At 35.1% G+C, this 27,534-nt stretch overlaps 4 protein-coding genes across 11 annotated transcripts; 3 read left to right on the top strand and 1 right to left on the bottom strand.

Annotated features, from left to right (window-relative positions):
* The first annotated feature begins 849 nt into the window (after window positions 1-849).
* LOC135167763 (ZZ-type zinc finger-containing protein 3) lies at window positions 850-3,452 on the top strand. Its single transcript, XM_064131288.1, has 4 exons — window positions 850-1,355; window positions 1,644-1,800; window positions 2,317-2,558; window positions 3,075-3,452. The coding sequence occupies exons 1-4, from the start codon at window positions 984-986 to the stop codon at window positions 3,450-3,452; spliced, it is 1,149 nt and encodes a 382-aa protein (XP_063987358.1). The 5' UTR covers window positions 850-983.
* Window positions 3,453-3,470: 18 nt separating this feature from the next.
* LOC135167762 (queuine tRNA-ribosyltransferase accessory subunit 2) lies at window positions 3,471-5,967 on the bottom strand. Its single transcript, XM_064131287.1, has 6 exons — window positions 5,737-5,967; window positions 5,502-5,648; window positions 4,453-4,917; window positions 3,948-4,159; window positions 3,752-3,877; window positions 3,471-3,617 (listed from the first exon to the last, which is right to left on the bottom strand). The coding sequence occupies exons 1-6, from the start codon at window positions 5,851-5,853 to the stop codon at window positions 3,512-3,514; spliced, it is 1,173 nt and encodes a 390-aa protein (XP_063987357.1). The 5' UTR covers window positions 5,854-5,967; the 3' UTR covers window positions 3,471-3,511.
* A 734-nt stretch (window positions 5,968-6,701) lies between these two features.
* On the top strand, window positions 6,702-13,521 carry LOC135167761 (BTB/POZ domain-containing protein 10). Of its 3 annotated transcripts, XM_064131283.1 has the most exons (6): window positions 6,702-7,233; window positions 7,478-7,603; window positions 9,820-9,939; window positions 11,230-11,642; window positions 11,942-12,139; window positions 12,866-13,521. In XM_064131283.1, exons 1-6 carry the CDS (start codon window positions 7,124-7,126, stop codon window positions 13,324-13,326), a joined length of 1,428 nt encoding a protein of 475 aa, XP_063987353.1. In that variant the 5' UTR covers window positions 6,702-7,123; the 3' UTR covers window positions 13,327-13,521. The 3 variants fall into 3 exon arrangements, with proteins under 3 accessions (XP_063987353.1, XP_063987354.1, XP_063987355.1); XM_064131284.1 differs by lacking the exon at window positions 9,820-9,939 and having other exon boundaries at window positions 6,705-7,233; XM_064131285.1 differs by lacking the exons at window positions 6,702-7,233; window positions 7,478-7,603 and adding an exon at window positions 7,670-7,830.
* Window positions 13,522-13,896: 375 nt separating this feature from the next.
* On the top strand, window positions 13,897-27,254 carry Nwk (nervous wreck). Of its 6 annotated transcripts, none has more exons than XM_064130831.1 (19): window positions 13,897-14,041; window positions 14,575-14,672; window positions 14,736-14,867; window positions 15,816-16,097; window positions 16,203-16,281; window positions 16,784-17,035; window positions 17,223-17,326; window positions 19,164-19,308; window positions 19,367-19,444; window positions 19,541-19,696; window positions 20,381-20,537; window positions 20,606-20,784; window positions 21,681-21,933; window positions 23,330-23,607; window positions 23,686-23,785; window positions 25,493-25,627; window positions 25,722-25,753; window positions 25,916-25,976; window positions 26,064-27,254. In XM_064130831.1, the coding sequence occupies exons 1-19, from the start codon at window positions 14,021-14,023 to the stop codon at window positions 26,495-26,497; spliced, it is 2,976 nt and encodes a 991-aa protein (XP_063986901.1). In that variant the 5' UTR covers window positions 13,897-14,020; the 3' UTR covers window positions 26,498-27,254. The 6 variants fall into 6 exon arrangements, 5 of the variants coding, with proteins under 5 accessions (XP_063986901.1, XP_063986902.1, XP_063986900.1 ...); XM_064130832.1 differs by having other exon boundaries at window positions 25,916-26,257; window positions 26,360-27,254; XR_010299876.1 differs by lacking the exon at window positions 25,722-25,753 and having other exon boundaries at window positions 26,064-26,127.
* The last annotated feature ends 280 nt before the right edge of the window (window positions 27,255-27,534 follow it).

Raw genomic sequence — 27,534 nt, 5'->3', positions numbered from 1 at the left:
GTAATAGGGGGACAAATCTATTCAAAACGATCAATTTCCTTAATTTTGTAAAAGAAATCACCCGTTAGCTATCTGCATGTGAATCTCTCGGCCGCCGCCCGCCGCCAGAATCGACGGTGACGCTTTTCACGGTCGAGGTTATTACTAATATTGGTGTGTGATCACTACATTAGTCTATCCTTATTGCCAAAACGAGAGATTAGAACGGGGATTGCTGACGCTTATGGAGTGACGTCCAGCGCAAAATTTCCTGGTGACGTATGAACTGACGATAGGGAACGTGCCTGTTGGTCAAACATTATCAGGCAGCACGTGGCATGCCATTCATGGCAGCCCATTTGCGATTTTTCTAAGACTCCAGGAATTCTATAAATTCGATTTTTTTCGTTTTTCGCATTTTTCTCGGCTTCTGGGCCTCCTAGAGCCAAAAGGACCCATATCTTTGGAAATAAGATTACTAGAGTAATTTGGCCAACGCCATTGAATTCGTGAGACAATTTCCGATTTTTCTAGGACTCTAGGAATATTCTAAAATCGATTTTTTCGTTTTTCTCGGCTCCTGGGCCTCCTAGAGCAAAATGGGCCCGGATTTCAGATCACACCCTTTTTCGTCCATATCTTTGGAAATAAAATCGCTAGGGCAATTTAGGCGACGCCATTGGATTCGTGAGACGATTTCCGATTTTTCTGAGGCTCCAGGAATATTCTGAATTTGATTTTTTTCGTTTTTCTCGGTTCCTAGACCTCCTACAGCCAAAAGCCTCCCTGCCCCTTTAGCCACGTTATCCATAGTAATATCTTACCGACAGGCACGTTCACGATCGTAGTTCATGCGCCAAAAGCGTTAGCAGTCCCCCTTATAATCATTCATATGGTCACGCTTGTGTTTAAAAGTATAACCTCTCAGTGCCTCACAGCGACGTTGACGTCTGGTTTCCATGTGCTTTTTGCAAATAAATGTCAAAAGAGTGTAACAATAGAATATGGATTCCGAAGATGACAACAATGAATTTTTCTTCGAATCCGATCACCTCGCGTTGAAGGGAAACAAGGACTACATGTCACTGTTGCAGACAATTGTGATGCTTGAGGCACAAAGAAGTCAGGCTATTCGTGATCTCGATGCACTATTGGCGTTTCGGACAGATGCAATGAAAGATCCAATATCTTTTGTTTCTGAATTACAAAATGGTAATCTCCCTGTATTACCCGGTCGTTGTAAAATACCTGAAATTCCATACATTGATTGGAGTACATATAATATAACTGGGCCAGATTCACGATTAAAACCACAAACCCGGCATGGAAATGTTGTTCCACAAGTGCAAGTTAAATCCGAATCTGATGATGGAAAAGTAAGAAAATTTATTTTTTAAGAAAAATATTGTATCGAATCAAAATTAATTTTTTTCGAGTGAGTTCGAATCGCATTTTGTACTACAAAAAGTCATTTTCATAGAACATTGTCAATCTTTTATTTATTGTTCATTGCATAATTTGTCTGACACATCTTAATGAATGTTAATGTTTCCATGTGACATGAATTTCAATTATAAATTTTATTTTTTTTCTTGATTTTTATTGTCAAGTGGAGGAAAAATGGTGAATTGTTTACTCGAACTTTCAACACTAAAACTTTACAGATTCTCGTTCGCGGTCGAGCGTTTGACGAAACAAAACCAGAAACATTCAATCAATTGTGGACAGCGGAGGAACAACGTAGACTCGAAGAACTATTGATTGAATATCCACCGGAGGAAGTTGAAATGAAACGATGGACTAAAATTGCAAACGCGTTAGGTTCGTATCCTAATCAGTACCTCATTTTCTCATTACATTCTATTTTGTACTGAGAAAATATATCGTATATATTATACGATATATTATATATTATGATTTATAGTTTTAAACTTTCCCTTGTCATGACGAGATTCTCAAAAATTATAAATATATATTCTCAAAACCTACGAACAATTTCGTATATTCTCAAAGATTTTTTTGTCCCTAAATATTAAGAAATAAGTGAGTAAAAAATAGACTCGAATGTAATTATTTGAATTGTCTTTATTCGTCTCCCATTTCGTCCCCTATTTATTTTGTTCACTTCTAAACATTCATTAAGACGATTCTGAAAAAGTTCTCTACTTTTCCTGATTTTTAAAATACATATATCCTTAATTTTTGGGAAACTTGCGGTGGAAAAGAAATCAGTTTAAAATGGTACAGCTTTGTAAATCGAAAATCAAATGAGAAGTCACCTAGGGAATTTTCGGACAAGATTGTATCCAGTTTGTACGTGAATTGTTTCTTCTGCAGGAAATCGAACACCTAAACAGGTGTCCAGTAGAGTGCAGAAGTACTTCATAAAGCTATTGAAGGCTGGACTGCCAATCCCAGGTCGTGGACCCAAAGTCAAGACTGATTTCAAGAAAGCCATTCATCATCGAAATCTCAAAGGTTTATTCAGACGATCCACTTTCTTTCCACATCAGGAATTCAATGATTACGACGAGAGGGAGGAGACTAGGTCACATCCGTCGATTATAACCGAAGATTCGGTGAGTCTGACGATTTTACTAATTGTCATTCTAAAAATATGTATACAATTCATTTAGGATTATTTTTCCAAGCGCTTTTGAACCCGAAATTTTCTTTATTGCTTGCGAATGCAATTATCATAAATACAGTGAACGTCATTTGAGTGATTCACAAAAAATAATTAGTGTACAACATATAAAAATCTACTTTGCCAATTGATTTTTTTTATTCGAAGATACTTCGTCTCAATGACCTCTATTGAGATCAATGAAAAAAATATTGATCGGTTTACGCAAAATTTACTCATATTACGATTGTCCATTTTTTTACTAAAAAATATTATCAATAGCGTGCAAAATAATGAACATAACGAGTTGAAATTCGTTGTGTATTCAGCTACAAGAAGTTGGAAAGTCGATCTTGTCAATGAAGACAATTGGTTTAGCTGTTCTGAGGATATTCTATTCTTCTTATCCCTATTTTTTTGAAATATTTCATCAACACTAGACCGATTTCAATTTTTTGTTTTCAAAAAGGAGGATGATGCTGGTCCTAGCACTGGACCCGAAGAGCCGTCGGAATTACGACAAATACAATTGCTCAAAAGAATAAAAATTGAAAAAGAGGAACAAGGTCCCCAGTATCAGCACTTCGGTTACAAATGCTCTGTCTGTAGTGAAGAGCCCTTGAAGGGAACCCGTTGGCACTGCACAGAGTGTCCAGACGTTGACCTCTGTAATGATTGTGCAGTGGCCCAGATGGAAGCGGCGAACCCCGTCCATTCACCTCTGCATAGACTCATCGACATTCGTCCCCCAGATTGCGCCAAAAACTATGATAAAGACTATTTGCCTCAGAATTTCGATAATTCGTCGTCTTACAATTATCTGGACCCAAATTTTCTGCCAGGTTAATAAAAAAATTATCAACAGTTTGTAAAATTCAATAAAAATAGATTTTTACATTTCTAAGGTCAAGAAAATTTATCAATAAATTGTTTTTTAAATTGGGAAAAGGTTCCTTTTCTGATGTGCTCTCTGATTGTCTTGAAGAACTCGAGATACGTGTGGGTATTGTGCCTGCAAATAGTTTAAATACTCGTGAGTGTTTTCGTATTAATTGCAATTTGAAAAAGCTTTATAAAAATTTGATAAAGTTAGATTTGTAAAAATTTCAAAATAGAAATGAAAAAAAAAAGCAATAATTTCCTTACATCATGAGAAGAACAGAGAACAGCAGTTCTTTGGTATTATACAGATGATTCAGGTACGCTCTCGTGTGATTTTTGCACGTTAAACACTGACACTTGTCGCATATCGGTGAGAAGTCATCAGCATATCTATTTCACATAAATAATATCGAATTAACGTTAATAATCCCGCTGAATTCCACTTCAAATTTAATCTCACCTTTTATCGGAGATGGAAATCACCAATTCAGGATGATAATTACTATCATGTTCATGCGAGTCACACATGAATGTGATGGCTTTGGCAGTTTCAGTCATCACGTAAGGATACGAGGAGTCGAAAATATCCACTCCAGAGTCGATAAGTTCTAATATTACATTAGGATTCCAACAGCCCATGGATACTTTCAGTTTGTCGACGGGTAACATATCCTGGGGATTACAATGCTGTCTTAACATCGGAAAATATTTCCATAAACAAGAAAATTATCAGAATCCAGAAATTGAATTGATTGTCTTGTCTTTAGAACGTGATCCAATCGATTTGTTCCCTTTATATTTAATAATCTTCACTCCATTATCCATTAATCAGGGATCCTTCACAATTATCGATGCAGTTCATTTGGATTTATTTAGGCTTTAAAGTCTAAATAATATAAATACTCTGTTTTTTATAAAAAAATTAAGAATTCATCAATTTAAATTTTTTTATGTCACTAACTCACCAACGTATGATGCACAACATCTTTAATTTTTCCAAACTGGAGGTTCTGTACTTCGGGTCCATTGACATGAAGTCCATCAATGACATATCCCTCTAAATTCTTCTCCATCAAGAACCTGGCGGACTGTTCACGAGCTGATAAATCGTATCCTCCTTCGACTGCACCCAGCAAACAGGTATTTTTCAGAATATCCGAGCTTTGGTGTATTTGAAAGCATTGATCGAACTGTCTTTTACTCCTCTCTACGACCTTTGTAACTTTCTTCTCTGGAGTTTCTTCGTTGCTGTCACCATCGCAAAGAGCTACGTAAATGTCTGGCTTGAATGCCTCCACTAAATTCATGTATGTCTCTGGAGTGATTTGGTGTTGTCCATGCTTAGACCATACCGCTGTTGTGACATATTTCTGGTATCCGTGGGGAGTTTTCTGCGTGGGATCTTGGATTGTCAATATCGTCGGATATTCCTGAAATATAGATAAATATTTAGAATTCACCACACCTTTATTTTCTGTCTTATTTCAATAATCTTGTTTATTAATTAATTAATGTATCTAACTATTTAGTTTAATGCATAATAAAGAAGAAAAATGAACTAATTATTTGTATGGGAAAACCAAATCATTATTTTCTTCTCTCGTCTAGGGGAAAGAGAAAGGTAAAGAATGTCAAAATGGACTCAGTCACAGAATCTACATTTCCTCAGTAAGTAAATGCAATTAATGCATAAATTAAAAACGCTAGGTCCTTTGACTTTTCCAGGATTTTCTTCTTTCAAAAGAACGCAACCAGCAAAAATTTTGGGACTATTATGGAACAAAGAAAAATGAACAAATCAATAACTGCGTAGCAGGTATGTTTTGTAATCATTTTTCAATATGGAAAATATTGAAATCCCCAAATTGTATTTTTCGTTTTGGTATAAACAAAAATCACAATAATTGGAGTTACTGTAGCGAGTGGAAGACTAGGGAAATTAGTGATAGATTTATCAGAGTCAAAGATTCTTTAATTACTTTACAAAATTTGATTGAGTTTATGTTGTACGAACCTGCATACTGACGAACTCGGTGAATGATTGAGACTGCTGAACAGCATCCAGCATTGTTATTGTCGATGGTAGGGTGACAGACAGCATTTGCTGTTCCTTCGTCAACATTTTGAAGACATCCTTCGTCAAGTGTGGAACACTACCCCTCTGTTAGGAACACAGAACCATAACCATAATTTGGAAAATCAGTACAACAATCTAGGTGATAAATTAAAGAAAAAATAATGAGCAATACCATAGAGTAAAGTGTGAGCAGGGGGGTTTCAAAAATAGCATCAGGAAATTTCTCAAGCTCTGAAAGTATCCCGAGTCGTGCACCACGACTCACAGAATCTGTTATGAACTTCATCATTCACTTAGAAATGTTAATTGCTGAAATTTCTAACTGAAGTAGCTGATTTTGTACTTCATGTGGCTCTGGACAGCCTCTGCCTCATTTGCTCGTTGAAGAAGAAGAGAATGATACCGGCATCTGGTAGCCTGGTGGTGCACTAAAAATGAGGATTCGAAAGACTTTTGGCTAAGAATATCTGCCATACCGAGTTCTGATTAAACAATTTACTTGACATATGGTCCATATGGTACAGAGTGAACAAGGTATCGTTAGTTTCTCATTTCATTTTAAATCAATAATAAAAAATTGACTATGAATTTACCTCACAGATTCGTAGAAATTAATATTTTCCAAATTATTGTGATATAGAAGGACAAACTCATGCTCGTGTGTGACCTATACTGTTGTACCCAACGTCGGTAAGACGTGCACTAATTTTTGATTGGCTCACATAGTGCACTACTTGTATTATTTATTTAAAGATAACAAAGAGTAAGACAAACTGTGACCAGCTCAGTACAAACGATAGCATTACTACGTTATTTTGCCAAAAAAAAGTGGTCTATCCACCTTTACATACAAATCTTTTTGTAGCCGCCAGCCGCCAGGATCGACGGTGATGCCATCTACCATCGGGGTCATTACTAATATTGGCGTGTGCCGCGACGTGCCGAGGTAGTTATCCGGGGTTTTGACAAAGCCGATAGACTAAAGCAGAGGTCACACTAATATTAGTAAAGACCCTGACCGTGGGATGCGCCATGGTAGGGTTTGGCGACTGTCGGTGACAAAAAAAGTCGTATGTAGATAGCCGACAGATGATTATTCGTCGAAAAATGAACTAGACCCATTGTCTGTACTCGGTTTGTACTCGTTTGTACTGAGCTTATCATAGTTTGTTAATTTCTCATTTATTTTTAAATAAATTATGTACGTGGTGGCCTCTGTGTGATTTTCCCTAGATTGTGTGTTTTCAAGATCGAATGGGAGCCTCTTCTAAGGATCGTCGAGCAAAACTTTCTCCTTTATATTCACCCTCAACGAGTGATTACAAAGCTTTGTCGTATGAACAGTAGTTAGTTAGGTGATATTTAATATAGTTAACCCCTGGTGTAGTTATGGTCACCCCCTCCCTTGCTACTGAATCCAGCCAATCGTTGATTTTAACCCGGTCAACTCAACTTTAACTGAGATTTAATAGTCGTTAGCTAAGTAGCTATAACTAAAATCTGTCTCACACTCTCCTGTCAGGGAAAACATCACTTCCAAACTGATTCACTAATCTGGAATGCGACTTTCTCTAAAACGAGCAAATCACGAGATCTGTGGACTTGCAATTTGTTCATCATCGAATTGGTTCAAAAAGAAACTCGAGTTTTATCTGCCAGTGTCCAGCAGGTGAGTAGCATCAATAATCATCATGAAATACGATATAAAATTGATGTTATCGTCATTGCTGCTATTACACAAAACGGTAATTAACTAATAAAGTGGTGCCACGAGAATGAGAAATCGATTGTTTCACTGGTTCACTGGTACTGACCAATCGACTATTCTATTTTCGTCGTAATGCTTTTCAGCTGCTAAATTAATCCCCTCAATTGCACAACAATCGTCAATATTTACAAATTGTTATTCCCAGCTGTTTGGATATGGCACACCCAGGGGATCATCTGAATTACCTCCACGATAGCAGTAGTGATACTGAGACAGACTGCAAAGAGACCGATGGACGTGGACGACACAGGCTTTGCAAGAATAACATGAGGTAATTTCTTACACTTTTCGTAGAATTAATTATTATTGCATTACTCACATCACGAACGATGACAGAGGCTGTGGACAAAGGTTGTATCAGTCATCACTACAGATCTTGATAAGTTTTTCCCAATGATTAGTTCATTGGTGAATTTCGTTGATAGTTGACGAGACTTTGCATGTTTAACCTTTTGTTGCGAGTGTCAGGTTTAAGTGACAGTCGTGGATCATAATGAGGTAATTATTTTTATCAAAGCAGTTCTTTTAGATAGAATTATTTGCTGTGATTAATCAGTTCATAACGTGTGTGGGAGAATTTTAAAAAATCCCTTTTTTATATTCCACCCAAAAGTGATTGAAAAATCGAGAACAATCGATAACTAAATAAAGAATAAGATCAGATCAAGAAGAAGAATAGATCATTGTCGGCTGAATTTAATGATCGCTTTCTTAAATCCTATCTTTGTCAGGCATAATTACACTCGTTGAGATGTTCTGCAATTAATTAATGAGTCAATCAAGTTAAAAGTAGAAATTTTGCATGTTTCGCCTTTTGTCGCAAGTGTCAGTTTAAAGTGAGAATATGTGGCTTATTAAAATCATCTGAAATGTCTGTTTCTTGCAGTTGATATTTTGAGTTTCTCATTGTTATTGAAGAAATTATTTTAACAAAGTCGTCTCAGTCAATGGAATTAACAGATACAATTGTCGAAAAAAATCTGTAACGATTGTTAAGTTAAATTTGCTAGGGAAAATTAAATAAGGACTGACAGTAATTAAAATGACATGGTCTTTATAATTATTCAGGAGACAAGGAGTTTGGACAATCTAATTAATTCTAATAATGATCGAATCCATGAATGTAATCGTTGAGTTCTTTTTCTTATTATTCTTAACGTCATGAAGGGAAAATTAGCCCGTTAAATTGATCAAATGGGGGAATTATTGATAAATAGGTTGGTGAGATAGTTAATTGCCATCCAGCTACCGATTAATCAAAGGGATACCTGAATCAATCAATAAATTCGTCAAATCATTTTCACATTATCTTCCAATGTTTGAATGAACTCAGTCTCTCAATTTGTTATCGAATATTGGGATCATTAGTGCTTACAATCCGGGTAATTCTTGGATGTCCAAAGTTCCGATAAATATTTTATTTTGACTGACATTTCGATGGGAAACTTCCTCATGAAAGTTAGTAAACAGATGAATTATTCGCGAGATTAGAGAGCTAATTATAAGCATCGTAAAGCAGATAAATCAGAATAGCAAATGAATCAATTAAGAAATTTCTCAAATCACTTTTCACGTTTTATTGTAATTACTAATTAATCTGAATTTCCGAAGTTATTATTAATTCATATTAAAATCGTTATATGGAGAGAAATTCTCAGAAGCAATCGCAGAGTTCACAACTCATCCAACGATTAGGGAATCCTCACCGAAATGGAAGTGACGGTATCGTAATTTTGTATAGGCGATTCGGAAAAAACAGCAGCTCACTCTATAATAATTTCAGAAATTTAGGCAAAAATTACGTGACAATTTCGGTAATTTTCTTACCATCACATTTCGGTCATGAGTAACAGAACAGATACAAAATATTTTTCGGTGTTTTCCGTATAATCCGAACAATTGTCAGATTAAAAAATTAGTGAAAGTAAAAAAAATGAATACCTTGATGTATTTTGTTATTTGTTCTGAATGTCATTCCGATAACAAACTAAATGACAGGTTATTTGAGAGATGAATTATTTACGGGTAGATTGAAAAGGTAATTACAATAATCGAGATGCAGATTAATCAGTCCAATAACTACATCAATACATTTTAGTATGTGATACCTTCCAAATTATTAATCTCTCGAACGAATAAAATTGTTGGAGCTAATAATTTGAAAAATGTAAAAAAATTAAAAATCTTGTACGTTTAATCGTTTGCGATGAATGTCGTTTCAGCGAATAATTAGATAAGGGAGTAGACTGAGGAGGTAATTAGAGTTTTCTCCAGATAAAGAATTTTCATGTCATACAATTTACTAGAATTTTTGAATGAATTTTTGAAATGCACAAAAATAAATGTCAACATAGAAAACTGAAAATCATTATTTAATAAAAATGGGACGACTCAACTTGAGATACTGAAACGTTGTGACTAAAATCTCATCAGACTTTAGCTTGTGCGGCAGTAATGAGTAAGGAACTGTGGTTATTTTGCACGTAGTTGTGGTGGCACATCGAAACCAAAGCCATGTCTGGTCCAGAAAGACGGAGGTAATCCACGAAGGTGTCATTCATACGAATCCACTTCACATAGATCAGTAGTTCATCATCATGTAAATAGGTAGGTTAATAGCGTTTATCATGCAACATAAAACGCAATGAGACGATCTAAAAAGGTGTTCAATCAGGTAAAATATATTTCTCATCATATTTGTCGTTATTTCCGTAGCGGAGTGGTAAATAGAATTAAGTTAATTTGAGTTTTCTATCATTAGTGCTTAATATCCCCAAAACTACCAGAGATATCGAATTTTTCGTGAAAACCTTTTTCAAGAAAAAAAAAACAATGAAAAAGGTTTCACTGAATATTTTGCTATTGTCCTGGACTTTAGAGATATACTCGGAAAAGTAAACGAAAAAGTTCAGTCACCTCAGCCCTATTGATACCTCTAATTGATTATTATTGATATCTTCTCAATTTTTCAGTTTTTTACAAATTTCTGAGGAACAGTTGACAAAATTCACGTGAAGAAAAACTCTTTGTAATTTTTATTACATAAACATAGTATTTTATATAGTAACAACTGTCACGTTAAAAGTGTTTTTTTTTAACAATCACGTGTTTGCGGCGAAAATTAACGTTTCTTCTGGTTTCAAAGTATAAAATTGCTATATTTTTCAATCCTCCACCAAAGAACGGATTTTTTTGTCTTCATAATGTTTTGTGTAACTCATCACTGGAAACCGTGAATGACATCGCAAAAAAAATCAAAATTTGATTGGGACAACACAGGTCATTAAAAATCAAAATGATAAAATACGGGCTGTTGTATTCAGGTGGGGAATGGGTGAACACATTTATAAAGAAATAAAAACCCGTGGGGATCGAAACGTCACGAGTTGATATGTAATGCCACATCTATTCAAAAACTAGCAAAAAAATCCACTGAATGAATTCAATTTTTTTCTTAATTGTCATACATACAAGATATTATTTTACCGGTTTTTCCATGTCAAATGCCGGTTACATGAATATTATCCTATATAATTCTTATGTAATAATCCCATGGTAATATAAAATCATATAATATTGGGAAAATAATTGGAAATTATTATATAAGATTTAAGAGGGTTATTCATTTTTATCGAATTACAGATCAGATTTAATGAAATTTATTATTCATCTAGGAAATGCACCAAAATGTCAATGACAATCAGAGAATTATTGTCAAGAAAAAAATTTAATTCAATAAAAACCCCAAAACGTTTCAAGTGGGAACTGACCACTAACAGAACTATTGACATTTTACCTAAATTGCAGTAATTTTGCAGTAGCTTTTTGACATTAGAAAGTATTTCGACTTTTGAAAATGAATTTATCACTAACGCGAATAATTTTCCTGTTGTTTAGAGATCGTCTGCGTGCAAGGGTAATGAATAAACTGCCACAACAGAATCCAATACGTGAGAGCATGGCATCAGGCGTAACAGCATCAGGAATGAGTAATCAACCGAACGACGATCGTATAATATTGATCGTTGATAACACGAGATTCATACTGGATCCGTCTCTCTTCACAGCCCATCCAAATACTATGTTAGGTAGAATGTTTAGTTCGGGAATTGACTTCGCACAGCCAAATGAGAGAGGAGAGTACGAAGTTGCTGAGGGAATATCAGCTATGGTATTTCGTGCTATTTTGGAGTACTACAAAGGAGGCATTATTCGCTGTCCACCGACCGTTACGGTTCAGGAGTTGAGAGAGGCGTGTGATTATCTGCTGGTGCCGTTTGACGCTAATACTGTCAAGTGTCAAAATTTGAGTGAGTTACATCATGAAATAGAGTATTTAGAGGTGTCGTAAGGTAGCTCTACCCTATTAGACAATTCAAAAATGAACGAAAACTACACAAATTTTTGAGGACCTCCGATCACATTTGGAATCCTATTTTTTTTCAATTTGATTATGGTCTTTACTTTAAAAAAAAAAGTTCAAAAATCAATACTTGACACAGTGTTTAATGGGAATATCAATATTTCCGTTGTAGTCAAAGATTGAAATGTGAATTTTGGATTGTTAGACGTAAAAAATGAAGGAATATTTTAACACATTTGTTCACAGGAGGACTGCTCCACGAGCTCTCGAATGAAGGGGCTCGATGTCAATTTGAAGTTTTTCTCGAAGACTTGATCCTGCCTTTGATGGTCAACAGCGCCCGGCGGGGAGATAGGGAGTGCCATATTGTTGTTTTACTTGAAGATGATGTTGTTGATTGGGATGAGGAGTATCCGCCCCAGATGGGGGAGGAATATTCTCAGAGTAAGTTCCTAATTTTAGTTCCGGATCTCAATTTCTCAATTAAAAACGTTTCATTTGAAAGCGAAAATTAAAAAAAAATTGAAAATCCCTGAGGAAACAAATGACAACTTGTAGGTTTCATTGTACATTGTATAATTATTTTTTTCCAGTGAAACGTTAATACTATACTATTACGTATAATGCACCAGTGAAGTGCTAAATCGAGATAAGTCGACTTATTTATCAGTCAGTTTTTTTTAACTATAAAAAAATTGCTGAATTTAAAAAATCAATTTGTATGATGGAATTACGAACACTCGCGACAAAGAATTTGATTGCCAATTATATTGTCAATCTTTAGTCACTTCAGGCGGTTCTACCAGAGAACAGTTGCACATTTGGAATTTCTCCCTTCTTTACCCCATGTTGTGGTGGAGATTATTCATTTTTTATTTTTCCCATTGTTCATTTATTTCTCAACATTGATTACAACAACGATTCAAGAATATTTGTAATTTTCATACGTCGTTAGAAACATCTATTTATAATTTTTGGGAATCTCGCAGTGATAAAAAAAATTTTTACGTCCAGGTTTAGTAAATAAAAAAAATTCAATGAAAAACAACCTAGATATCGTTCTGAAAAGAGTGTACCCCGATCGTAAAATTCGAATGATTACATTATTTCTATTCTATAACAAAAATTAACGAGTTTTCAATTATTTACATGAATGAATGATTTTTCTAGCTGTAAACAGCATAGCGATGTACCGTTTCTTCAAATACATCGAGAATCGAGACGTTGCAAAACAAGTGATGAAGGAAAGAGGCTTAAAGAAAATCCGTCTTGGCATAGAGGGATATCCAACGTACAAGGAAAAAGTGAAGAAACGACCTGGTGGAAGAGCCGAAGTGATATACAATTACGTCCAGCGTCCGTTCATTCACATGTCTTGGGAGAAAGAGGAGGCGAAGAGTAGACATGTTGATTTTCAATGTGTCAAATCAAAATCAGTTACTAACTTGGCGGAAGCAACAGCCGATCCAGTGTTGGACGCAGGTGGAAATCCGATAAATGCACTGCTCCATCAGACGGAACCAGTGCCAACACCTGAGCCAGTCCCGGCTGGCTCGGATCCTGATGCCGAAGGGGCAATGGCCCTCATGCCTGACGCTGACTTGGGCCGACTTTTGCGTGATGGACTCTAGTGATACAATTACTCATACATATTTACCAGTTATCCCAATTGTTTAAGACCGCATTTTCCTCTGTATATAAACGTCATAATTTTTTAAATTATTAATTCACATATCGGTGCTAATTCACCAGTTGATGAGTCGTCAAATATCTTGGACTGTTTAAAATTTTTTTGCAATTTTAGTAAATAAATGTTTCAAATTTGATATCAAGTGAATTCAATTCCTTTCATTAGTTCATTTCTCTGAATTGAAATGAGTTTCACCTGTTTTGTTAGTAAGAGAGACTTATTATTACCACGTCTCATTGATAAATCTTCAGAGTAATTTGGTAGAAGGAAAGAATGAAGGAAAAGGGTGAAACGATCGGGAAAAATCAAAAGAATAATTTATTATCATAATGAGCTTGGCAAGCACTCGGTCTTTGCCTCCCCAATTTTCCAATCTTCTGTGGCACTATTTTTCGATGCGAGGAAGAGGGTGGGAAAGTGTGGGTGGACCACGACGCACAAGTTAAACCCCGTGTGTCCAGGGGGATGAAAACGCCTGCGCCGGTACGATCAATAAATACCCGAAGTCGAGGCCAAGAGGCCAGTAGCATACGGATTCGCGTTGAGTGAGCAGCGTTTACCTTAGCGAATCATTTTTAAGTGTTAAATTTTCCTTTAAACAGTATTTTATTGGGCGCTTGACGAGCGGCTCAATCATGCAACCACCACCGAGGAAAGTAAGGGGTTATTCTATAAAAAAAAGATAAATATGACAATTAATTAAATCCTCGTTTCATCGATTTTCGATCACCAGCGAATGTCTATTCCGTTCTCTCGTTGTTGGTTCATTTTATTTCACTCGTTTCGATGTTATTTCCTTGGAATCCACCTGATCGATGAATTGTGTAGAGTAAGAATTGATTGCTGTCTATCGATTTGTAGTCTGATTGGAAATGAATGTCTGTCAGAATGCAACGAGAGTGTTCACATTTCAGGAGAGTCTATACGTGGCCCACACTTAGTACGACCTGGGAAAATCGATGAACACGAACGAGCTTACGGGCCTTTTTTTTCAGTGTCCTAAACGATCGAATGGATTTTATTAAACATTTAATTCTCATCGATCCTGACATACCGACGATTTTATTATTAATATTTGATTTTTAATGTTGGGAGGACTTTCAGTGATCCGATGAATTTATTAACTCGCGTTGACTTATTTTCGACGTTTTTAAATCATTTTGTTGAGTTAATGTTCTTTCTGTGGCAGGGAAACTACGCGAAATTTTTGAAAAATGTACATACGGAGCAAGCGGCCAAATTACAGGCGAAGAATCAGCATGAGTGTGACCTATTAGAGGACATTCGGTAAGTCCCAGTTTAATTTATCGTTTAAATGACATTCAAAGTTCGTCATGAACTCGGTTACAGAAATTTCACATTAAAGAAATCTGCGATTGAGAAATCCTACTCTGAGGCACTGCTCAAAATATCCTCGGCGTACTTAAACAAGAAGATACCTAATATTCCGGACCTGAAGATCGATGGAGCTGAAGAGAAATGGTGATCATCATCAAATTATTTTACTTCTCTTTTGACTGATATTGGATTGAGAGACAATGGACAGTTCTCGAGTCCATCGAGTCCAGATGTGTTATGATCATTTCCTAATTGGCAGCTAAAAGGGCTTAACAAATTGACTCCAACTAGGTCCTTTTGGGGTAGAATCCATAATTTTTCGAATAATTTATTAGAGTTTATTACGATGATAAAGAGCCCAACGGTCTCGTCAAAGTGCTTTTACAACACCAATTAATCATCCTATTACACTACAGACCCAATGAACATTGCTCCTGCCATCATGTGCACCATTCGTTCCATATGTAACAATTAATCTTCATAATGAAAGAGAACAAAAACAAACGATGCTGGGATATTTAATCGACAGTCGTATTTATTGTGAATTAGGGGAATTTCCTGTATTTCTTCATTACTTCCAATTTATTCAGGTTTGGCAATGGAAGCGAAGAAAGATAAATTACAGTCATAAATAACAATCCGCATAATTTTGTTTAAAAAATGGGAGATTTTATTGTAGATTCAATTACTGCTGTGACAATAAGTCCTGTGCTTTATTATTGAATATTGTTCACTTTTCTGACTTCATCATGTCATTTTTATCTGAAAAGCCTGGAAAAAATTACCAGTTCCGTATTAATTATCAGTTCACCATCAGTCCAATTAATCAGTTAATTATCAGTTCCGTAATTTATTGATTTAGGAGAATTTTCGGAAAATCCAATGTCCTTAGGATCCAATGAGTTAGAATCTTGATCATTGATTGTGATAATCTCGAATAAATCATTCGAAAAAGTATCGATTACTGTCAGAATAATTTACTGATTTGCTTGACACTTGGGTCACGGTTTATAATAGATTTTTGGCTTGTGGAACACCCTTATCTTTCCTCGGGTTAGAGTCTAATGGGGATATTAATTCACATGGAAATAGGAATATGTGGAATGTGTGGCGAACTGTGCTGGAGGAGAATGAGAAACTGGCACGAGCACGTCTGGCAGCGGTTGAGGTATTCCAACAGCAGATTGCCGATGATGCTAAGGTCCTCAGAATGCACAAGATGCAGATATCGAAGAAGGCAATAGACCAATTGATGATAGTACAAAAGGAACTGCAGATGTGCGTGCAGGATGTTGATAAAACGAAGAAATTGTACTTCGATGAGGAACACAGTGCTCATGATGTTCGTGATAAGGCGAAAGATATTGAAGAGAAGTAAGTGAATGTGTAGAAGAGAGTGGAAAACATTTGGACCATGTGACAGTTATATTTGGTATTTAATTAATGGCTTGAAACCTCCATAATTCACTTAATAATTAGACAAAATCTTCGCAGGTTAAAGAAGAAAAAGGGTTCCTTCTTCCAGTCAATTACATCTTTACAAAAAAATAGCGCTAAGGTAATTGAAATAATGGTATCATACGTATGATCTGATTTAATAGAAAGAATATAATATTTGCTAACAAATTCATTTATTTATTTGTACCAAAAATCGTGAGATTATTTGTTTTTCATCATCAAAATGTTTACTGGAGAATATTTTTCAAATTAAAATCGGTAAAATTTGATTCTTTTACACAACCGATTCCGTCCAAATATTTTTTACAAGAGTTATCCGGAATTATTATGTGAGGACACATATCAAGCAATTTCAATCGATAATCAATACATATATTCTATAGTGAAATCTGAATTAATTGTAAATTTCAATGGAATATTTTCTAGTGGGAAAAAACGCGGAATTTCATCAGTTGAATTACCAACAGAATCCAATAAAAATTTTCCAACGCACGCGTTAGATTTTTTCTATTCACTTTTTTTTCATTCACAAGAAAATTGTGGCATTTAATGGAACGGATAATTGATTAACTGGCTAACTAATCAATCGGATTGTAAATCAGGTGACATCAAAGCGTGATGCACTAGACGAGAAGTCAACTGGTGCACGTAATGATTACTTGTTGAGTCTCGCTGCTGCCAACGCCCATCAAAATCGTTATTTCGCAATTGACCTGCAGAACACCATGCAGTATCTCGAACAGGGGGTGTATGACAAAGTACAGGAGTACTTGACCCTCATGGGACGCACCGAACTGTTGACTTGCATGGCAACGCAGAATAGCTTCACCACAATTCGGGATCAGGCACAGCAGGTGGGTTCACTATCTCTTTTTTTTATTCAGCATTTTTACACCTTAAGGTTTAATTTGCACAACGCCACAGTGTTCACAGTATTTGCTATGGAATTTTATAGTTAAATCGATTTAAGTTCGTAAAGTTGTCGTGAACTATTCCAGTGGAAAAGTTCTCCGGATTTGTTAATTTTTTTTTCATTTGCAGCTGACGAGGGAGTACAATATTCAGTGCTGCAACTTGTATTATCCGATGCTCAAGCAACATATACAATATGAATTTGAGCCGTGTGATAATGACCAAATTGACAGGTATGAACAATCTTGGAAATTGGATACATAAATAGATGTTCAATGCAGTAGATTAAAGGGTTGGTGTCGATATCGTCTCATTTTTCGAGCTTGGTATAGATTTCTGAAAAATGATGAGTTAAATTGACGTAAAAAATATAGATTTTAAGTTTTATTGTGAATGTCAGTTTGTGTGAAGGAAGGAATCGACAGAAGTTCATTGACTAGTTGGAGCACTTCATTTATTACAAAAAGATGTCATGCGATGCGTCTTATATCAGAGCTCCAGAAAGAGTGGGTCAGATTCCAAAATGCCATTCCAAAAGACAGTTGTTACCAAAAGGGTTCACTTCAGAATACGAACATGAACATTTAGATTTGAAGGGAGGTACGGTACATTATTATTCAACGGTTCGCCAAGTTTCATCATCGTGGGAGAATTTTCCAACTTTCTCAGTGAACTTCTGAAGAAATTCACAAAATTTTCGAAAAATGAACGCACGACTATGAAAATTTGTCAGTCATTCATAAGAAATATGAAAAATTAGAAGATATCAATAATAACTCCTTAAATTTGGAGTCTTTTGCTCGTTAAGTGGCACGAGGAAGACAACTTTTGTTCTCTATGAATCTCTCGGGAAGAGACTGGAAGCTCATCACAGCGATCAAAAGTAAATTCATCACCCAAAGAAAGAACCATCTAGTCTTTCTTCCTCAGGAATCATTGTTTCAATTTTTCTGTAGTCTTATGTCATCCTCTGGTGCCATCCATAACGATTTGTTTTTGTAATCGTAATTTTTCAATGAGAATTAAACTCATTAAACTCAATAATCCAAGTGAGAACAGCGGGTTTTGTTATTAGGTTTATCTTAGTAGAGATTACTATCAGATAATTATGCTTAGCTGGTATTGCAAATTGTTTATTTTACATCAGTTCTACAGCCAAATTTTTTTGCAAAAATATTTAATGGAAAAATAATAGATGTACTAAAACGTTGAAAGCATTTGATGCTTTTAGTTTCAAATGGAAATATTCCGTTCCGGCAATTATTTAATGTATTTGTTTGCTCGAAAATTATGCTAAACGCCAGTCAGTGGTCACTATTCCTAAAAGTTGAGGAATAAACGGGTAAGGTCAGCTAATTTTTGATGAATAGGAATTTTTTTTCACGATTTCTTCTAAATATCTCGAAAAGTATCTGACCAATTCATTTTTTTCTATTCAAGTGTCTGTTCTTATAGTTTCCCTCTTAATCAATTGTCATATCACCATTCGTCCAAACAAAGTTTGCGAGATACATTGATTTTTCTATTTTTACATCGAAATGGTTGTTCGGTCTCTAGCGCATGGAAAACAGGAAATATGGACTCGTTTTCTAATTTATTTCGTTCAGTTATTTCGTGGATAAATTCAGCGACATCATTTCTATATTAAATTCTATCGACTCTTATTGAAGACGAGCATTGGTAGGAAGAATTGCGCGTTTTATAAAATTCAAGGGTAATAATATATTTTGAAACGAGTACAGTAAAGTGGTTTTTAACATCTGAGGAATTTAAAATACGACGGGAAAGGAATCAAATTTTTTTACGAGTATCGAACGATTTTTTTCGTCATAAAGTGTGAGAAAAACATTTGTTAGACGTGTGAAGGATTTAAATGTTAATATTCAGTGTCCAATCACACTCAATTTTCAATGAATAAACATTCAAAAAAATATTTATCAAAATACAACGGATTGCGATAAATTTGCATGAAATACTTAAGTTAGCGATAACAGATTTCGTTGATAATTTGAGGAAATCTTTAATTTTCGATGACGAAATTTCACGAAATAATTAAAATTAATTGTTCAGGGTAACTGCTGATCACTCTGCGGCGACTACACTCGGAAAAGAGGCCCGTCGCTGGTCCCAAAGAATTGCTCGCGAAATTGCAACAATTCGTGAGAGTAATCGTAAACTTCAAGCTCTTCATCAACTTAAGGAGTCAGGACATAAGGTACATAATATTGATTTGAATCAATAATACGTTACTGATATAAATCATCAAATTCCAGAGCGACCCTAATGATCCCAATGGGCCTGATCTGGACACCAAGATCGACGAGTTGAAACACACGGCACGTCGCGCCGAGGTATCTGTCAATTTCCTTAAATAGTTTACCAAAATTTAGATTCAATCATCGAACAGGCCAGTTCATGGTCATTAATTATTTTTAATAACTCCTCAGACTGCTAAAATGAAGGCTGAGGCGAGAATCGAGTGTTTACGACTGGGGGGAGTGAATGTCGATGAGTTCCTTCAAGAGGCCGAGACACTCAGTGTCCAGGACATGCCCCGTTCAGCGAGTTCATTATCTGTGAGAACTGACGCTTCTGGTGCTGCGGTAATTATAATTCATTTCTTATTCCTCGAGTTACAGGTGTCTACATATTTTTACCAGACTAGACACACATTTAATCATCAAATTTGTTAATTGATTTGCTGGAGAAATATTGAAAAAAACGTGAATATCCGTCATTAAAATTATCTTTTATGAGAGCTATTCATGATATGATGAGTAATCCATTCCGAACGAAATTTGTTACTAATTAACGAGCGATAGAGTTCCATATGCCCAAATGAAGGTTCGTCAATAGTTAACAAATGGTTCACATGAATTGTTAAAGTCATGTCAAGTCAGGTTTATCAAGTATGCATTAGTTAATGATTAATAACTGAACATTTGGTGGAACAAAATGGACCCTGACATGCAACCAAAATCCATTCATTCATAATAACGAATCAGTTATATCAGTGTCCGACCCTCGGTTTCCCGGGGATTCCTTTCTTTCTGTGTAGTAATTCGTTTGATTTTTTTCCTGTGAACAAAATTTTTTTTTTATTCTTGTAATAAATCATATTCTCTGTCATAACTGCGTAGATAGGCATTCATCGGTCTACGTAAAATGAATTAGATATAAAAAGTATTACCCGCGATTCTCTCGAGGTACGCACTATCGAAATCATTATATATTCAAAGAGATGCAAAAAGTCGAAAAAATGAATCAATGTTCCATAATTATTCCAGGAACATCCGTCCTCGGATTCATTTTACGACAGTGACAACGATGCTGGTAGCGATCTGACGACAGTAGAGCGGCCAGGAAGTGGCAGACATGTGTCAGACCATCACGAGGATGATCAGAGGAATGAGAGAGAGAGACATGATAGTGCGGAAGTCGATGGTAATTCTTCAATTTCAAGGGAATAAATACCACAGATAAATTAATGGTTAATAAATTATTTTCATTAGCTCTACTTGAACAAGAGAAACAGCGGATAGAGCAGATGGCTGCCGATTGGGACGATCCAACATCAATAGATTGGGGAACAGACGACAAGGACGAAAACGAAATTCCTGTATCCTCGGAAACTATCACCACTGGCCAACAACAACAATTGTATAAGTGTACTGCACTCTATTCTTATACAGTAAGTGATGTTCTTTATGTTTAAAGCTCATCTCTTCGTGTTAAAAGATGAAGGAAAGATTTTTATTGAGCAATGACAAATTTATTGAGCAATTCGCGAAAATATTCTATAATAAATATTCATCAATTCTACTGACAATTTTTGACATTTTTATGTCGAGTTTTTATCAGGTAAATAGGTAGATTTTAAAAGAATAACCTGCAGTGCAAGGATTTTAAATAAAAATTGAATAGAATGAATTAATTCATTTAATTTATCATGTCACGAGAAAAGTTCAGTAGGAAAAGCTCACGCACTATCCAGATGTCTTTAAACAGTTTGCGACTATTCTTTTGACAAATACCTCATTCGTAGTTTAAATTTTTGATTTGTTTAATTAATTTTTTATGGGAAAAAAACAAATTGAAAAAAAAAACTTGAAAATTTATTTGGAATCAGTCAAAAACAGATATAATTTCTAATAGTACTTCAATAGACATAATTGTCAAATGTATTAGTTTTTCCTGGATTTTATTTTACAGTCGGATTTAAAAGAAAAGAGTCACCTGAAACGAACTTTAAGACAGTGTAAACTTTAATGGCCTTCCGCAGATATTTATGAGCAGCTTGATCTATTATTTATCTTCTCCAAGAAACTTTCCGGAAGGAAATTCAATTCATTTGGATAGGGAAAGGTCGCCCTCTGCCATTTCAAGGAGAAAAACCATTTCTTATCGAGTTATCAATTGCAGAGTAAACCTTTATTATTTGCCAATTCATAAATGGAATTGAAATCACAGTTTTGCGATTTTTTGTGGTCTTTTATTTCTAGTTATTAAAAGGTGATGGAATAACTATCAGATGTCATTGGGATATTTCTGTTCTTTAATTGAAATCGTGTTTTTCCAATTTTTAAGGCGCAAAATCCCGATGAACTATCGATTGTTGAGAGCGAGCAGTTGGAAGTAGTTGGTGAGGGCGATGGCGATGGCTGGCTTCGAGCTCGTAATTATCGGGGTGAAGAGGGCTTTGTACCACAAAATTACTTGGACGTGGAGAGAGAAACAGCAACTGCCACTGGGCTTGTTTCACATGGTCCAGGACTTGTCACTCAAATTTCTTTCTCCTCGGTTGATTACACTATTGATGATCATGATGCTGTCGATCCAGGTAACGTTAATTAATTCTGTGGGGACTTATCAATTGAGAACGTTTGATTGATTTTCCCTCTGTCAATGTACATTTATGGGGTTTGAGTTATTGCGGTTCATATTATAAAGGGAAGTTTGGTCTTTGGACGATTTTTCGATTCCCTAATTTTAATTGCGTTATTTAGAATGTTATCAAACGCGAAAAACGATGTTTTTGAGATCATGTCAATTGTGAATATTCATTTTGAGAAAATTGTAAAAAAATACCATAAAATTTGTAGCTAAAAATCTAAATTTGCCACTTATGATAGTCATCATTAATCATCACTTTGATGCGTCGTCTCAGCTCGATCGGTCCAGTAGTTCCTAAGATATAACAACTTTTGTTACTTTTGTTTTTCCTCAATATCTCAAAAACTATTGAGAGGATTTCAAAGCAATTATGATAATTGTTGTTGTTGTCGTCTTATGCGTGATGATAAACGGCTACGGTGATTCAGGGGCCAATCCTGCATGAAATTTGGAACTGATATTAGCTCTCAGAACTAATCTTCATATTATTTATAATCATGACAGCGCCCTTCTTATCATTTCGATGTCCTTCTAATACTGTACAATTAAAATTATAGGGTTACCAGCATATTTAACAAATCGTTCCGACAAATTGTTTAAAGTAAATTTCGGAAAGTATTATCTCGATTAAATTTCGACAAGAATTGATATTTTTTCACATTTTCTTCTTATAAAGAAATAATTAAACTTGTTTGTCAAATGTCGGTTATTTCTTATGGATGATTTAATTTTATTATTTAATTTAATTTACTTTTCATCTTTAACTACAATGGAAATGTTGATTTTTCTCTCAGACACTGTATTAAGTTTTGCCTTTTTAATTATTTTTTGATAAGCAGAAACCATAAATAAATGAAAACTAAAATAAATAAATTAAAATTTAGTGTAGTTTTCGATAATCTTTGAATTTACTAAAAGTTTAAAAACAACTTTACGAAAAGGTGTTCTTCTACTAAAAAATATTCTCTTCACTTGCCGCAAAGAATCAATAATTCATAACATATTAATTCATGAATTTATCATTCAATATTTATTTGTAAAATAAATAAATCACGTATTCGAATCTCCTATATTTCACAGGATCTAGTGATTTCCAGAAGCCGCCAATATTCAACAGATTAATTATGACAGGAATGAATAAAAATTAAACGAATTGAATAATATTTGAGAGCTTTTTCTATTCAAGAAACTTGGAGTCAAATAGGGTTCAAATAAAAGCTCTAAAATTTGATTACAGACACAGCAATTGATCTAAACAAATGAACGAATATTTAAAGCACTTGGTTATTTTAAAAATATTTAACTATTGAGTTGAAACTGAAAAAATTTTTTTTTTCACACAGATGCACATCTCCATGCAGCAACCGTGAATGAAGTTACTGCACAACCAGATAATCTAACCCAGGCCCCCGAAGTATATTGCATTGCTCTCTACGATTACGATGCAACGTGTGATGAAGAATTGACATTCCTTGAGGGCGATATACTGAGGGTCCTGAAGACAGAGCCCCACGACGTGGACGACGGATGGTGGGAAGGTGAATTGCGCGGTCAGACAGGTCTTTTTCCGTCTCTGGTCGCTGAACTATGCAGCCCCGATGGTTCTCCATTGACCCCACAGGTGCTCCTATTTTTAAATTCACAGATATTGATTCCAACCCAGTAGTCTCTCACTTATATCACAATTTCATTATCTCAGGAGGAGACAACACCCCCGAGTTCTGCACCCCCAGTCTTCACACCACCGGATGTACCGGAGTTCGTTCTCGCGGATGAGATAACACGAGCAATGCTCAATGGTAATTCAGACTGATACACTGAGTAGAAATAATGAGTGAATCAAAAAAATATTTTTGTGGGTGGTGATAAACAAATGATTTTTAAAGAGAAATTGATTATTTTCTATTGTGATGGTATTTGTGGCATTTTAAGATGATACATTTTTCGAAATGGTTAATTATAAATCGAAGGAAATGAATTTGCATTGACTCAGGGAAATATTGTCTTGGTACTAGTAGAAGAAATATTTTGGTGATTTTCACTCGTCATTTCTCTCAGTGAAGGGAAATCGTTTTTTTATTTTTTTATTTACAATCTTTCATGAAGATCTTTTCGATTATCTTTTGAAATCTCATGTTTCATTCAAGTTTATTCATGTTTGAAGGAAGTTCTACTTCTTCAAAATGCTAACTAAACGTTATAAATCAAGGTTTTGACGCAAGAGGAAGTCATTTTAATATCTGTCGTCAGGAGACAAAAAGTAATACGTGGAATCCGAGTTTTTTGTCTTTTACGTTAACAAATGAAAAATAGAATTTTGTGAAACAATTTCACTCAATTTTTTCCGAATTTTGTTGTCAACTAAAGATAAGGGTAAATTTTACATTATTTAGATTCATTTTTTGTTCGTTCCAAATTGATGTTGAGATAAATGTCTTAGATAAAAACGAGACGGAACCTTCATTCGTTACAAAGTAATATTTTTCCGGGATATTACGATCGATTTTTTACCTGTGACGAGTTTTTCTGCAGTTAGAAAAACTAGTAGTATTAGCCTAGGATAAGTAGCAAAGAAAAATATGTTGCTACCACAGATCGAAAGAATAACTTCTGATGAATATGAGTGTAGAACTTCTTTGGATCAGCCTGCAATCTCACATTCGTCAGAATTTTTTTTTCACCTTCATTTAATCACGAAAACTGCTGTGTTATATTTTTTTATAGGATGACTCATCAAGATAATGTTGGGTTCATGCTGAATAGCGAAACTTTACAAATAGAATTTTATCTTTTTGTAATGAGTTATACAGCAAAAAAATGAGTGAATCAAAAAAGTATTGTGTTGATAGTGGCAAAGAAATATTTTTTAGAAAGAAATGAATTATTGTTCATTTTTGTGGTATTTGTGGTATATCAGAGCATTCAATTTTTCGAAATGGCTAACAATAAATCGAAGCAAATGAATTTGCATTGATGTAGGAAAATATTGTTGTGATACTATTGGAAGATATGTTTCTTTGATTTTCACTCATTTATCTTAGTGCATATTACTCTAAAATAGTAAAACGTAACTTATTTATCTTGAAATGAGTAACACGATAATGTGAAAATTTCTTTTCAGGTGATAAGATTCCTAAAAAACTGTTTTCTGCAATTTTCTTCTCAAATCCCTTATCATTCAAATAATTTCAGTTTCCTATAGACAAAATCTGCTAAATATCGGAGGAAAATCTGACAAGTAACAGAGCAAAATCCTACCTAGAAATGTCTTTCAATTTTACTTTTCATTCTAGAAGGAACTGTAAAACCTCACACGTAGAATTCACTATTTCTGCAAATGGTAACTTCATCTAAAAAACGAGTCATAAAAATTACTGACCTCCTCAAACCTCTCTAATCACTGACTCGATTTTCTATTCAAGATACGAAGAACGAAACAATAAAAATGTTCACTAGAATCGAAGTCCATCCAATGAAAGAAATAAAAAAATGATTGAAATTCCCAGAATCAGGCGACGAGAAGCCCCCATTGATAAACGGTGAGGCCCCCGATGGCTTCGCAATAAACTTGCCGAAAACCCAGAAGGACCAATACGGTATGCAATTCAATGGTCCCCAAGCCGAGCCACCGGGAATAATAGGTGAGTAAAATTCCCTCAACCCCTCCAGTCTTCTCCATTTCTTGTGTCTCAAAAAAATTCATAAATATGCTTATAAAACAATCTCATCGTGCAGTCGTACAAGTATCGGACGAATCAGGCGAACAGGTAAATTGCTGGTGTGATAATTAGTCTCGCATATGTTAATATTAGAATTTCTAATAAAACATTTGCCGGAAAAAAAAATGCCATTCGTAATTAAAACGTTAGCCAGAAAAAAAACAAAATGATGAATAATTAACTGATGGATATTTTCTCATGCAAACATAGGAAGGTGATGAGATCGACGTAGAAATAGCGCCTAAAACGAAGAAAGAGAACAAGTCTGAAGGTCAGGATGATGATATTGGTTTGGGTGTTGCACAAATTGTGATAACAGCTGCAACACCTATGGAGGAAGTTGAACATCCATTTCCAGGTGTTGGTGAGGACACTCCGGATGATGTGGCTGAACCCAGTGAGGAGCCAGAGAGTACAGAGTCTGAGATGGAGACTAAAGTTGAGATGAAAAGTGAAGAGGAAATAACTAAAGAGACGACTGATGACAACACTGAGGAAGTCGAGGAGAAATCAACAGCAGATGATTTACCAACGGATTCAGCACCATTTCCGGTAAGCAGTAGTTCAGGATCTGATGGAGATTCAACATCAGGACCAAGTACAGCTGATAATTCCCAGTCATTACCCTCACGTCGTACTGTTATCGAAATACAGAATGACATTGAAACGAGCGATGAACAGCCAGACATTATACCGGAGAAGATGCTCGTCGGTGGACGTGCCAGTATTCCAGATGAATTACAACCAGATCAGTTGGAAAAATTACAGAATCTCAAAGAATCAAATGCCTAGGATTGACTAGACCTCGGAGAAGATGAGTATCCTGCCTTAAATAACAAACTGGCTCTTCCGAAAAATCATCAAAATAAATTTCAGCATCTCTTGGATTTTTGGAAATCTCCGGAGGTTATTGGAAACAAAGACTAAACGTTATATAACGATATTATTACCCTGGATAAATGAAAAAAGGAGAACGAAAAAAAAAAATCGATGATAACAATGACATGTTTCGAAAGTTTTTTTTCGAATTTATCCTCACCTTCTCGAAATCCCAGTATTCATGCCATTGAAAATTCTGCGGGCCTGTAATCCAATGAAAATAATGAGATAAAAAACTTAACAACATCTTGTCGACTAAAATTTTTATGTTGATATTGTTATGTACACAAATTTTTGCTAGGCTATATTATACTTTAGTGACTACTAAATACGGTATAAGATGAAAAATCGTTGCAATAATTTTGCATTGTCACTCGCGAGGAACATTTAAATCTACAGTGAATTAACGCGGTTACGAGGATAAATATAAATGAAGCATTAACGAAGAATGAAAACTAACGAAAAAAAAGAGAGATAATCTATTACTGTACAGTCATAAAATAATAAAGTGAATTGTCGATACTTGTGTTAGACGATAAATGGCCTCGATAAAATCATTGTGTCCATTGATTAATGTGTAATCAGAGAATAACAGAGACTGGTGTTGGATGTATAGAGATAATTATCATTAAATCCATCCCACATTAATTAAATTCATGGAGAAAACTGATATGAGTAATTCACGTTTCCATAGTTCCTCACACATTTTCCATCCTCTATTAGATGATTTCATTCCTTTATCATTTTTCTGCTCGTTCGCAGCGAAATAAAAACGAAGAGCAGCTCTTGAAAACAAGAGCTTTGTCTGATAGGAAAATGGTATTAAAAATATCAATAACAATGCCATTTTCAACTGTATCTGCAAATTTCACGGCTGCATACGATGGATCTCACTAAATTTGATGGCCATTGAATTTTACAATCAACAAAATACATGATAAACCAGTCAG

Source organism: Diachasmimorpha longicaudata, chromosome 11, assembly GCF_034640455.1.
Source record: "Diachasmimorpha longicaudata isolate KC_UGA_2023 chromosome 11, iyDiaLong2, whole genome shotgun sequence".
NCBI lineage: Eukaryota > Metazoa > Arthropoda > Insecta > Hymenoptera > Braconidae > Diachasmimorpha > Diachasmimorpha longicaudata.
This window is presented reverse-complemented; position numbering and strand designations above follow the sequence as displayed.

Coding starts and splice junctions, on each gene's coding strand:
- LOC135167761 (XM_064131283.1), top strand. CDS start 7,124: ATGCGACTTTCTCTAAAACGAGCAAATCACGAGATCTGTGGACTTGCA. Junction 9,940..11,229: donor GTTCATCATCATGTAAATAG/GTAGGTTAATAG, acceptor CCTGTTGTTTAG/AGATCGTCTGCGTGCAAGGG. Junction 12,140..12,865: donor GGGGGAGGAATATTCTCAGA/GTAAGTTCCTAA, acceptor TGATTTTTCTAG/CTGTAAACAGCATAGCGATG.
- LOC135167763 (XM_064131288.1), top strand. CDS start 984: ATGGATTCCGAAGATGACAACAATGAATTTTTCTTCGAATCCGATCAC. Junction 1,801..2,316: donor TAAAATTGCAAACGCGTTAG/GTTCGTATCCTA, acceptor TTTCTTCTGCAG/GAAATCGAACACCTAAACAG. Junction 2,559..3,074: donor CGATTATAACCGAAGATTCG/GTGAGTCTGACG, acceptor GTTTTCAAAAAG/GAGGATGATGCTGGTCCTAG.
- Nwk (XM_064130829.1), top strand. CDS start 14,021: ATGCAACCACCACCGAGGAAA. Junction 14,042..14,574: donor TGCAACCACCACCGAGGAAA/GTAAGGGGTTAT, acceptor TTTCTGTGGCAG/GGAAACTACGCGAAATTTTT. Junction 17,036..17,222: donor TTCGGGATCAGGCACAGCAG/GTGGGTTCACTA, acceptor TTTCATTTGCAG/CTGACGAGGGAGTACAATAT.
- LOC135167762 (XM_064131287.1), bottom strand. CDS start 5,853: ATGATGAAGTTCATAACAGATTCTGTGAGTCGTGGTGCACGACTCGGG. Junction 4,160..4,452: donor ATGTTGTGCATCATACGTTG/GTGAGTTAGTGA, acceptor TGTAATCCCCAG/GATATGTTACCCGTCGACAA. Junction 3,618..3,751: donor TTCTCTGTTCTTCTCATGAT/GTAAGGAAATTA, acceptor AACTATTTGCAG/GCACAATACCCACACGTATC.